Source organism: Myotis nattereri, assembly GCF_964212035.1.
Source record: "Myotis nattereri genome assembly, chromosome: 1".
Taxonomy (NCBI): Eukaryota; Metazoa; Chordata; class Mammalia; order Chiroptera; family Vespertilionidae; genus Myotis; species Myotis nattereri.
The window spans coordinates 21,165,868-21,178,105 of record NC_138075.1 but is presented as its reverse complement, the minus strand read 5'-3'; the positions used below and the strand labels follow the sequence as shown (position 1 = coordinate 21,178,105).

At 39.6% G+C, this 12,238-nt stretch overlaps 1 protein-coding gene across 1 annotated transcript in view; it reads right to left on the bottom strand.

Moving 5' to 3' along the window:
* The window catches only part of SNW1 (SNW domain containing 1), a 38,401-nt gene that overhangs the window by 687 nt on the left and 25,476 nt on the right, over window positions 1-12,238 (bottom strand). Inside the window, exons 9-13 of the mRNA XM_081104774.1 lie at window positions 10,747-10,863; window positions 9,176-9,317; window positions 5,615-5,711; window positions 2,164-2,281; window positions 85-248 (exon numbers count right to left, since the gene is read on the bottom strand). Coding sequence (XP_080960900.1) covers window positions 85-248; window positions 2,164-2,281; window positions 5,615-5,711; window positions 9,176-9,317; window positions 10,747-10,863 — 638 coding nt within the window. The remainder of the gene's footprint in view (window positions 1-84; window positions 249-2,163; window positions 2,282-5,614; window positions 5,712-9,175; window positions 9,318-10,746; window positions 10,864-12,238) is intronic.

Here is a 12,238-nt window from a genome sequence, read left to right as displayed (position 1 = left end):
CTAGGGAAAAAGAGAAAGAGCCAAATTACAAACTACTTCACTTGCACTCATGCAAACCTTGAAACTGAACCGTTTGCTTGGTACCTGTTGGTCTTTATTCTGGCTTCTAGATCATCACCATACATGTCCTTATCCAGATTTTTACTGGGCCTGTAAATATTCTGGGCCATATCTTTACCACCTCTCCAGGCTTGATCATAAACATTGTAAATTTCATCTTCTCCACCTGCAAAACCACTGTCCATGCCCTGTAGAGAACATTATAAGTATATGTTATAATTTATTAAAAGTTGAATCTGACTACATTCATTTATAGCTCACATTTTCAACAACCTTCATTTAAAAAGTCCATAAACTTGTTCATATCACCTTCGGGTTCTTAGCTTAAATTAGGTACTCATTAACAAGTTTGACTAGCAAAGTAGTCATTAAAACTGGGGAACTCTAGTATAAGCAGTTACTTGACAATTTGAATCTGTATAGACATAGTGGCAAAAAGATGAAAGTACCATAAAACATCTGATGCCATTCCGAGTAATAATATGCCCCTTAACTGCCTGAGAACATCACTATCATAGCATGAGGTAACAGGGCTCTCAATGAAAATCTTAAGTCAACAAACTTATTCCACATATTTAGAGAAATTTAAATGATTTAAGCCTAAAGTTGTAAAGGGTAACTGTCAAATATTAACTTATGCGGAGCTTTCGTGCCTAACCCCCTTTGCTCAGACTGGTAAAATGCCATTGCATATAGTGTTTAAGAAGACAAGCTTTTTGACATCAAGACAGCCCATCAATGAAATCTGAGTTCCATTAGCTACGAGCTAAACCTCTATGTGTCAGAATTTCCTCATCTTCAAATAGAGGAAATAATAGTGTGACTTCATGGGGTTTTTGTAAGGATTAAATAAGGTAATACAAGAAAAGGCTTAGAACAATGCTGGGAATATAAGAAGCACCCAGTAACTTATTAACTAAAAGAACTTACTCAAATGCTACCTTCAGATCTTAAAAACTCCCCAGTCATAATTAACCTCCCCGCTATATCCCAGTAGAACTTTATACTTTTATATTCTTACCACAGTCTTGTTTTTATTTATATACATTAATCTTGTCTTTTCCAGTAGACTTTGAGGACAAAGGCATATCTAGCACCCCGCCCCCCCCCCCCCCCCCATATTTTGAGGGCAGGCACCTACCTTGCTTAAAAATTTTTTTTTTATTTAATCCTCACTTGAGGATATGTTTTTATTGATTTTTATAGAGAAGAGGAAGGGGTAAGGGTAGGGAGGGGAGAGAAACCAATGAAAGAGAGAAAAGTCGATATGGGCCCCAATGGAGTATCAAACCTGCAAACATTTTTTTATATATATTTTATTGATTTTTTACAGAGAGGAAGGGAGAGGGTTAGAGAGTTAGAAACATCAATGGGAGAGAAACATTGATCAGCTGCATCCTGCACACCCCCTACTGGGTATGTGCCCGCAACCAAGGTACATGCCCTTGACCGGAATTGAACCTGGGACCCTTCAGTCTGCAGGCCGACGCTCTATCCACTAAGCCAAACCGGTTAGGGCAAACCTGTGAACTTTTGGTGTACAGGACAATGCTCCACCTAACTGAGCCATCTGACCAGGGCCAGAGCCAAGTTTTATAACCTAATTTCTTTCCTTTTCTACTAATGTCTCAAATCTTAGCTAATTCTAAGAGGTAAAAATCAGAGCTGTTTCATTTTCTTTCTTAAGTTATAATATACAACTTATAATTTTTTTCTATCATCTGCATTAGGTTGATCCAAATCTATATGTTCATTTTTTTCCCCCCAGAGGTTTGGTATTCATATCAATACTTAAGATAACTCTTATGTTTTTTGTGGGTGTTAACCCTCACCCGAGGATATTTTTTCCATTGATTTTTAGAGATTGGAAAGAAGGGAGGAAGAAGGTGAGGGGGGAGAAGGGGAGAAAGAGAGAAATATTGATGTGAGAGACACATCATTTACTTGCTTCCTGCACATGCCTCAACTGGGCCAGCGATTGAACCTGCAATCCAGGTACATGCCCTTGGCTAGGAATAGAATCTTTGACCCTTTGGTGTGCAGGCAACGCTCTAACCATCGAGGAACACCAGCCAGAGCAAAATAACACTATTTCTATTGTACCTTGGATTGGTTGAACAGCCTTTGGTCATATTGAACTTCATTGGAAGTCCGAGGATTGGGCACACCGAGAGCAATGACCTCACTGATATCTCGATTTTCATTTCTCTGCAGTTTCGACCTGTTTCAAAATACAATGTTACTAACTGAAAACTCTTCACAGACAAGCTGAATTTCAATTTTAAAAACATAAGCAATCTCAGAAGCTAAGGAAATGTGTATGTCCTGTTAATATCTCAAACATATATTCCCTGATAATGCATAATACCCTGATAATGCTGACAGCCCTTTAACAGCATTTCAGCTAGATGATTACTGGGAGAGGTAGGTAGAGTTTTATAATTAGACCCTCCTGTTAGCTGGAAGGAATTGCTAAGAGATTCATTCTTGACACGGAAGTCTTTAATACAAACAAGCACCTTACAATACATGCTGAGATATGAAACTGCTACAGTCTATATTTGCTGTTATTAAAAGAGGATGGGTAGGACTGGATACAAATTAATTGTATCACACGAATCATTTTCAATAAGCTGGAATCAGGTTTTTTTACATAACCACATTTAGTAATTTTATCCTATTAGAATTTTGAGGAAAACACATCAATGACTGGATTACTCATTATGATTTTAGACATTCAGATTAATTCCCCTGCTGTTTCAGTGTGTAATGCAATCTACATTGCAATGAAACCATGGTAACTGTCGTCATTTATTTTGCTAGAAGCTCGGGTCTTAAAAATGACTTCTATAGACAATCTGATTTCATTAAATCACAAGTTTACAGCTTTCCTATGCTTTCAATTCTCAGCCACTTAAATGGTCCAATTTATGTACAGAGCTATTTTGATTTTTGTAGCTTAGGAATTTCAGACCAAAAGTATATTAACTGCACACTTTCATACTTCATTCCTCTTTCTTCTTCACTATACATTTAACCACAACTCTAAATTCAGATTTTCTGCTTCTCCATGACTTCACTTATCCAGAGAGATGAAATATGCCATTAAACAACGAACACCACCACCAACAGGAATCTTCTTTTTCGTTTTAAGATATGAATGGGAAAAATGGACTGTATCAGCTCTTAGGATGATGAGAGCCTTGAAAACTGCTCATTTGGAAATAAGATGTTTTATATTTGCATTTAACTCTCATTCAGAATTTTACCTCCATATGACAGCATTTCTTCAACTTTCCAGCAATTTCAGTCCTAAACCTTTGGTGAACCAGACTTCACCAATCCCTATTTTATTTCAAGTTTGTTCTGTACAAGTCTGTACTTATTAAGAGTGCTTTGTCTGTATGTCAACTATATTTTAATTTTAAACAAAGTGCTGTGTCAATTTTCCCAATTCATTTTATTAAAAAAAATTTTTTTATCCATCATCCTATCCTATCTAATAAAAGAGAAACATGGTAATTAGCCGTACCTCTGCTACCCTTCGCATTGGTTAATCAGGGCGATATGCAAATTAACTGCCAGCCAAGATGGCGGCCGGCAGCCAGGCAGCTTGAAGCGAACATGAGGCTTGCTTGCTTCAGTGACTGAGGACTCCAACGTTGCCCGCCTGCCGCTGCCGGCCTCTGAGCTTGCAGTTTGAAACATTGTTACAAATATAGAAGCTAAATAAAACCCCAGAAACCTGCTTTCAGCCAGCCGGGATTTCAGAGCTGGAGTTGAAACAGCGTTTCGATTATAGAACCCAAACAAACCAGATACCTGCTTTCAGCAGCGGAGGCCTAAGAGCTGGAGCCAAGCCTCAGAGCTAAAGCTGGCCCAGAATAAAAAAGAAAAAGAAAAAAGTAGCGGTTGGGAGCTTCAGTCACCCGCCAGCCTGAAAACAGCCCTCAGCCCCTCACCCAGACTGGCCAGGCACCCCAGTGGGGACCCCCACCCTGAAGGGGGTATGACCAGCTGCAAACAGCCATCATCCCCTCATCCAGGCTGGCCAGGCACCCCAGTGGGGACCCCCACCCTGATCCAGGACACCCTTCAGGGCAAACCAGCCAGCCCCCACCCGTGAACCAGGCCTCTATCCTATATAGTAAAAGGGTAATATGCCTCCCAGCACCGGGATCAGCAGAGCTGCGAGGCCTCCCGGCACCGGGAACAGTGTGATGGGGCAGCGCCCAAACCCCCTGATCGCCCTGCGGCTCTGTGTGTGACAGGGGGTGGGGCCACAACCTCCCTATCTGCCCTGCTCTGCTCGTGACAGGGGAAGGCGCCCCAACCCCCTCATCGGCCCTGCTCTGTGTGTGACAGGGTAGAGCCATAACCTCCCCATCGGCCCTGCCCTGAGTGTGACAGGGTACGGCGCCCCAACCCTCTGATCTGCCCTGCTCTGTGTATGGCAGGGGGCGGTGCCCCAACTCCCCTATCGGCCCTACTCTGTGTCAGGGGGGAGCTCCCCGACCCCCTGATGGGCCCTGCTCTTTGCGTGACAGGGAGGAGCTCCCCAACCCCGTGATCGACCCTGCTCTGTGCATGACAGGGTACGGAGCCCCAACCCCAGTGATGGGTCCTGTTCTGTGACAGGGGGCAGCGCCCCAACCCCCTGATTGGCCCTGCTCTGTGTGTGACAGGGGGTGGCGCCACAACCTCCCCATCGACCCTACCTTCAGTGTGACAGGGGGCGGTGCCCCAACCCCCTAATCGGCCCTACTCTGAGCGTGACTGAGGGTGGCAACGCAACCTCCCGATCCGCCCTGCTCTGTGCATGACGGGGCGGCGCCCCAACTCCCCAATCGGCCCTGCTCTGAGCCCGACCAGGGGCTGCACCTAGGGATTGGGCCTGCCCTCTGCCACCCGGGAGCAGGCCTAAGCCAGCAGGTCGTTAATCTCCCGAGGGGTCTCAGACTGTGAGAGGGCACAGGCCGGGCTGAGGGACCACCCTACCCCCCGAGTGCACAAATTTGTGTGCACCGGGCCTCTAGTTTTATACAACAGCTCTGCCTTTCTGAATTTTAAGTGAAACTGCTCATGAGAAGCGGCCGATTTTCACTTCTTACAAAACCTGCTTTTCTCCCCCATTGTACTTCATAGAGTGCTCTGCATGTAAAAGGCCCTCAATAAAGGTATTGTAGCTTATATTTCCTGTCTAAAGGAACCGGCACGTAATAAATTTGTCTCACCATTTGAAATTGGAAAAGAACAGACCAGAACAGTCCTATCCATTACCTTCTTCTCACAAACATGATCTGCATTTCCTTTTCTATATTCCCATCATTCTCAATTCTAGCTGACTCTACAAGGCGATGGAAGAAAAGATTACTTCCATGGATAGTCAATTCTGCTAAGACAAGGTAAGTAGTTATGTGCAAGAAAATAAGTGCTGATTTATTAAGTCATCAAACTAAGAGAAGAAAATTGGTATTAGTGGACTAAACCTCCTCTCTAAAAGGTTCACAAAGGCCAATCTTCATAATTCATATTTATCTCAAATAGTACCTACCTCTTATCAGGCGCTGCCCTGGAAAGATTCCGGTCATGCTGTCTCTCTTTCCGCCTGTCATGCCGAATTTCATCCCTCTCACGTGCCTCCCCATCCTCTGTGTGGACAGAGTTGAAAATTACTTCACCACTATATTACCAATTAATATTTTAAACAAGGTAATATAATCTTTAACCTTAAACAATTCCATGAACTTCACTGTAGTCACATTCAGCCCTTTCAACTTTACTTCCAATTACTTTAAATCCAATAGTATTGGTTTAATTTTGGAATGTGAATCCCAGAATCATGCATGTAGCTTAAGTATTTAGGGGTAAGTGTACTGATACTTTTAACTTATTTTAAAATGCATCAAAGTATTAAGGTGTACTAAAAGATAAAGAGATGGGTAGATATGTGAGAAAGCTAATTTAGCTATGTTAATTATTAAAAAGAAATTTTAATACAGAATCTAGGTGATAGAGATAATGGTGCTTATTTTACAATTCTTTCCACTTTTCTATGTGTTTTAAAATTTTTGTAATAAAATGTTAGGAAAAAGAATTATGTATAAGTTTGTTTTCAAAGTAGAGGGTCCTTTCCCCACTATGTGCTGCTGGGGGTGGAGTCCTTATGATATTTCGAGAAAAAGAATTTTCTGAGAATAAGTGATTTTTATTTGCATCATTTCTAAAGTCACCTTTCCCTCATAGAAGTGTAGCTGGGATTTCAGTAAAGCTAGAAGCAAAGCACTGTCCAAAATTTCCTTTCTATGTTGAAGACCAGTCCAGTACAGTATCAGGCTAGTTGCAGTCCATTAATCCATTGTGTGTGGAGGTCCACATGGCCCTGGGCCATGTGGGTAAAAGCAGGAGAGTGCAGTAAGAGAGTCCCAAGGGTCCCGAAAACAAAAGAGCATAAGAGAGCGAACTCCTTTGTTCCCCAAATTTCACACCCTTGCTGTGGCCATGCTCATTCTGACCAATGATCTTTGTTCTCAGGTGTGAAAGACAGTAAGCAAGTTTCCTATGTCACCCCAATTTTACTGGGCATGCTTCTATCTCTCCTTTGTTGGCCCCCTGGGGAGTATAAAGTTTTAGCTTTCTGGCGAAGCTGCCCAAATGACATGTCTATAATATTTGGCCTTTTATTTTTCTTCTTTCCTATTATTAATAACTAGTTAATTACAACGGTATCAAGTTTAGCCTTACATATTCAAAGACCAGTTGCCTTTGAATAAAGAACCCTCTCCTTGTGATCCCTAGGGGCTGGTTGCATCTTGACCTCTATCTACTGTTTTTATGTCTATCTTCATTTTCTCTATCATCTCCAGTCTGAAGGTATAGTATAGTTAAGGGCATGAGCTTTGGAAACAGCCTGTCAAGATTCAAAGTCTACCTTGTGTGGGTTACTTAACAACTCTGAGTCTTAGTCTCCTTCTCCATAAAAATAGTGGCAGTAATAGTACCACTGCCTCTGGTTGCTGTAGGACTATATTAGGCAATCCATACGAAGTGCTCAGAGTGGTGCCTGCCATAATAAGCACTCAATAAATGTTTGTTTTTATTAATATACAGCAACAGCTTTTTTAAAATTTTAATTCACTTCTCAAGAACAGTTATGCCGTGTTTTTTTCTTATCAGTTTAGAGAACTCAGATACAAGAGGTTTTTACTTCTAATTGCTTTCAGTGGTTAGGTGTACAACAGGCAGGTATTTATATCTTGCCTCAGTAAGTCATTCATACCTGGTTCAAGGAAGTGGATTATTACTTAAAACCCTGGTTACTTCCTTAGAGTTGAACTCCAGACTTCTGTAACCAAAAGCCTGCTCAACACCTACATTTAAAATTTAACATGTCCACATCTAAACTCCTAGTCTTTCTCTCCCAAACTTCTTTATCCTGCAGTCTTCCCAATAAGTAAATGGCAACGCAATCGTTCCCATTGCTCACGTCAGAAGTTTTGAAGTCATCCTTGATTCCTCCTTTTCTCTCATACTTCTACCTAATCCATAAGCATATTTTGTCAGTTCTACCTCCAAAATATATCAACTATCCGACCATGTTTTCACTACCTCTCATCATCTCTGGATTATTGCAATAGCCTTCCAATGGTTTCCCTGACCATTCAACAGCCTTGTCAGATCATGTCACTCTGTTCAAAACCCTTCAACTACTCCCCTTCTTACTTGAAGTAAAAGCCATGTCCTAACAGTGACTAACATCATTTGAACACTACTCTTCCTATTTGACCTAACTACTCTGACACCTCATCTCCTACTACTCTTTCTTACTTCAATCCAGCCATACTGGCCTCCCTGCTTTATTTGAACACACCAGGCATATTCCCAACTCAGGGCCTTTGCACTTGCTGTTCCTTCTTTCTGGGATCCTCTTCTCCCAGAAATCCACATGGCTTACTTCCTTCCTTCAAGTTTTTGGGTTAATGTTAGCATCTCAAAAGTGAGGCCTATTGTGACTACCCCCTCTCCTGGCACTTAAAAAAAAAAAAAAAAAAAAATATATATATATATATATATATATATATATATATATATATATATATCTACATATCTATATCTATCTATATCTATCTATCTATCTATCTATCTATCTATCTATCTATCTATGTATCTATCTATATTGATTTCAGAGAGGAAGGGAGAGGGAGAGAGGGAATGAAATATCAATGATGAGAGAGAATCATTGATCAGCTGCTTCCTGCACGCCCCCTACTGGGTTCGAGCCCGCAACCAAGGCACATGCCCTTGACCGGAATTGAACCCGCGACCCTTCAGTCTGTAGGCCAACACTCTATCCACTAAGCCAAGCCAGCTAGGGCTCTCCTGGCACTTTCATCCCCCTTCCCTGTTTTATTTTTCCCCACGGTGGTTATTACCTTCTAACACATTACAGGATTTTTTGGGGGGGTCTGTCTACATTCCTTAGAATGTTCACTGCTATACCTTCTCCATGCCCCCCCAACCCTGCATGTAGTAGATCTTCAATATGAACTGAATGAATAAAATTGTACTAGTCAAGGATTTCTTAATAAAACAAAAACCACCCTCACAATTTTCTTGAGTTAATATTATTCTCCTCACTCTAGCTGAATTAACATACCCGTGCAGACCAATAAACAAAGCAAGGGAAAAAAACATGGGTAGATTTAATGATTAGAGGTATATTAGCCTATGAGATAGAAAAACTGGGTTATTTTACCATGTAGGGGAACTAATTATTAACTTGAGACTTCATTTCTCTTTGGAAGTTTCAAGAAAAATAGAACAAGAGAAAATCAAGCCTATATTTAAGTTAATAAGCAGTTTTAAAAGTACATGGCTCAGAACTTAAAAAACTTCAAGAGTAGTCCTATACTGAAGGTACACAGTTAAATACATACTTTATTTTTTGCTGCTTCAGCTTAGTGAGAAGTTACTTTCATTTCCACACAATTTCTGAAACAGCTATATTTTTTATATATATATACTAATTTTGTATGCAGTAAAAATCAATAGGGAATTTCTAGAATGAGATCTATATCTTACAAGTAAATTCAAGTTGGTAATGAGAATGTCATACCTTTTTCCACATGGGTTTTGATCCCAGCTCTTCTCTCCCTAGCTTTCTGGGCCATTTCTCTCAGTTTCTCTTCATGTTTCTCTTTTTCTTTTTGAGCCATCTTTCTCTCTACTTGAGCACGCATTTCCACAGCTTCACGAGCCTGTTAGTGAAGTCGGATGTTAAATAAGATGCTATCAGGGGATAGATTATAGCTATCATAACATCTGGCTTGAGAAAGCAGCTAGACAGAATTCAGATTTGTTATTGCTAAGTAAAACAAAGATTCTTGTCCACTAAAAGATAGTTTTACTGGAAGACACCGTAAACTTGGATTTTTCACTCTGGGAAATGTCTTATTAGTTAAAACTATAGACCTCCTCCAACCCCCCCAATTTTGAAAGTCCATATTACACTAATGCTTTCTTATAAATAATCTAAAAAAAAAAAAATCAAAGAAAATTATAGTAAAGTAATTTTTAATATCAGTAACATAACAGGAACTGATTATGTTCTCAAAATCAATCAAGTGACCTCAAGATAAAGCTTTAACCTATAAGAGATAATTTTTATAAGGGTGTTCATTGTAATACAAAAGATATACTTTTCTATGTTCTAAACATGTGCTATGATGTATGTGAATTTCAAAGTCACATATTAATACCATAATATTAAGACAGCCAATACTATGAATTCCATATTCTATACCATTCAACTCATCAAAATGTTTACTTGCCCTTTCCTGCTACTGACTTTTTGGGAAACATCTACATCTAAAATAGAGAAAAAGTATAAAACCTAATAACAGCAGCTGGCAATCTTCACAAAATGAGATCAGCCTAGTAAACCATTATTCTGAAATTTGAGGCAACTCCAGTAGTGAGATTTGTGTATGAGTCTGTAAAGGCTGAGACCAGACAGAGAGCTGCAACTAGCACCTGCCATCTCTGGCTCTCATACCACAGGTGAGTCTCTCTAGGTCAGTGATGGCAAACCTTTTGAGCTCAGCGTGTCAGCATTTTGAAAAACCCTAACTTAACTCTGGTGCCGTGTCACATATAGAAATTTTTTGATATTTGCAACCATAGTAAAACAAAGATTTATATTTTTGATATTTATTTTATATATTTAAATGCCATTTAACGAAGAAAAATCAACCAAAAAAATGAGTGCGTGTCACCTCTGACACGCGTGTCATAGGTTTGCCATCACTACTCTAGGTACTCAGTACAGTAGCTACAATAACAGTATCTTAGGTATCCAAGGATGTATTTACAAATTATCAAGAGCATTATATAATCTACACTAATAAAAAAGATGCAAATTGACCATACCTTCACGATACCCACCAGCCAATCAAGAGTGATTATGCAAATTAATCTAACAAAGATGTTGGGTTAATTTGCATATGCAGGTACCGAGCAGCCGGGGGCGTTCTGCACTTCCCCAGGTGCTCTGGGCTCCTGGGCAGCGCAGGAAGGCAGAAAGGTGGCTCCGGGCCGGAGTGAAGGCAGTGCTGGCAGCCAGCGGAAGGCCCATTCTTGCACGAATCTTCGTGCATCGGGCCTCTAGTTAAATTATAATAGACTAACCTTCCGATCAGCAATGTAGAGGGCTTCAGCCAGTTTAGCAAAATTTTCATTGATGTGAACTGTCTGCAATCCTCTTCCATCAGCAGCCAGACGTTTGTCTAATGGAATTGTATAACCCTAGTGTGAAACAGACAGAGAAAACAGTCACAAAGGAGAGACAATAGATTCTTCAAAATTAGATTTAAATATGTCCATTCTGACATATTTAAATATAAACCACTTAATTGAATTTCTTTTCCTTACATCTTTCTTCCTAATTATGCAACAGCAGCAGCTAAGACTAACACTGAGTGCTTTGTGTGGAGGATTGTTTAAGCACTTTACATGTTATGGTCTCATTTAACCTTCAGAGTAATTCTATAAAGCTGATAACATTACTGTTTTTATTTTATAGATAAAGATACTAAAATAGAAAGGTTGGTTGTGTAATGTCCCTAAGGACATATAGTAAAATAAGTGGATGAGCTAGGATTTAAACTCAGACAGTATAATTTCAGAGCTCATGTTCTGGGAAAATAGATTCTCAGGTAAATAACTATGATTTGTATTAAGAGGAAATCACTATCAAATAGCTAAATACTTGTTCCTAAGTAAATATAACAGCCACACGAAGGTATAACAATCCCTAAAATAATAGTATCTATAGGTAGTATAATTTGCTGTGCTGTTTTAATGCCTTGGTAGATTCTTGGAACCTTGTTTTAATAGAGGATGAGCCCATAACTTCCTTTAGGGAATAATTTATATTTAATCCATAAGTTAAAGTGGCTTTCACCTATCCAATATAGAAACATGAAATATGATTTGGGAGAAAAAAGGAAATAATGATTAGGAAGTTTATTCCACATCATTTTATAGATTCTTCATGACTTCTGGAAGCTTTGGCAGTTAGTAGATATATAGGATTTAAATAGCTTACACATGCAATGTTATGAACAGAAACAAATAGTTTAAAAATTAAAGTACTGGATATATCTAAGCATTTACTGCATTTTGCCAAATAATGATTTAAATTGATTTATTTTTAAAAAATTTAAGTTTTTAAAAAAATACTATCTTTCATTGATCTTTTGATATGTTACTTTATTCTATCTTTTCCTTTTCTATGTACTTCTGATAATAACTCACTAAAAGAATCTATGGTATGCATGTGCCTGGCATACTAACATTTCTATTACATTGGGGGGAAAAAAGAAAAATCACATGTGGGTGTTCCTTTTTTTCCTTTTAATAAAGATATTTTATTCTATTAAAATTTTAGAAAATGTATTTTTATTGACTTCAGAGAGGAAAGGAGAGGGAGAGACAGATGGAAACATCAATGATTAGAGTGAATCATTGATCAGCTGCCTCCTGCACAACCCACACTGGGGATCCAGCCTGCAACCCAGCATGTGCTCTGACTGGGAATCAAACCATGACCTCCTGGTTCCTAGGTTGATGCCAATCACTGAGCCATGCCGGCTGGGAGGGGTGTTCCTTTTTGAAAATA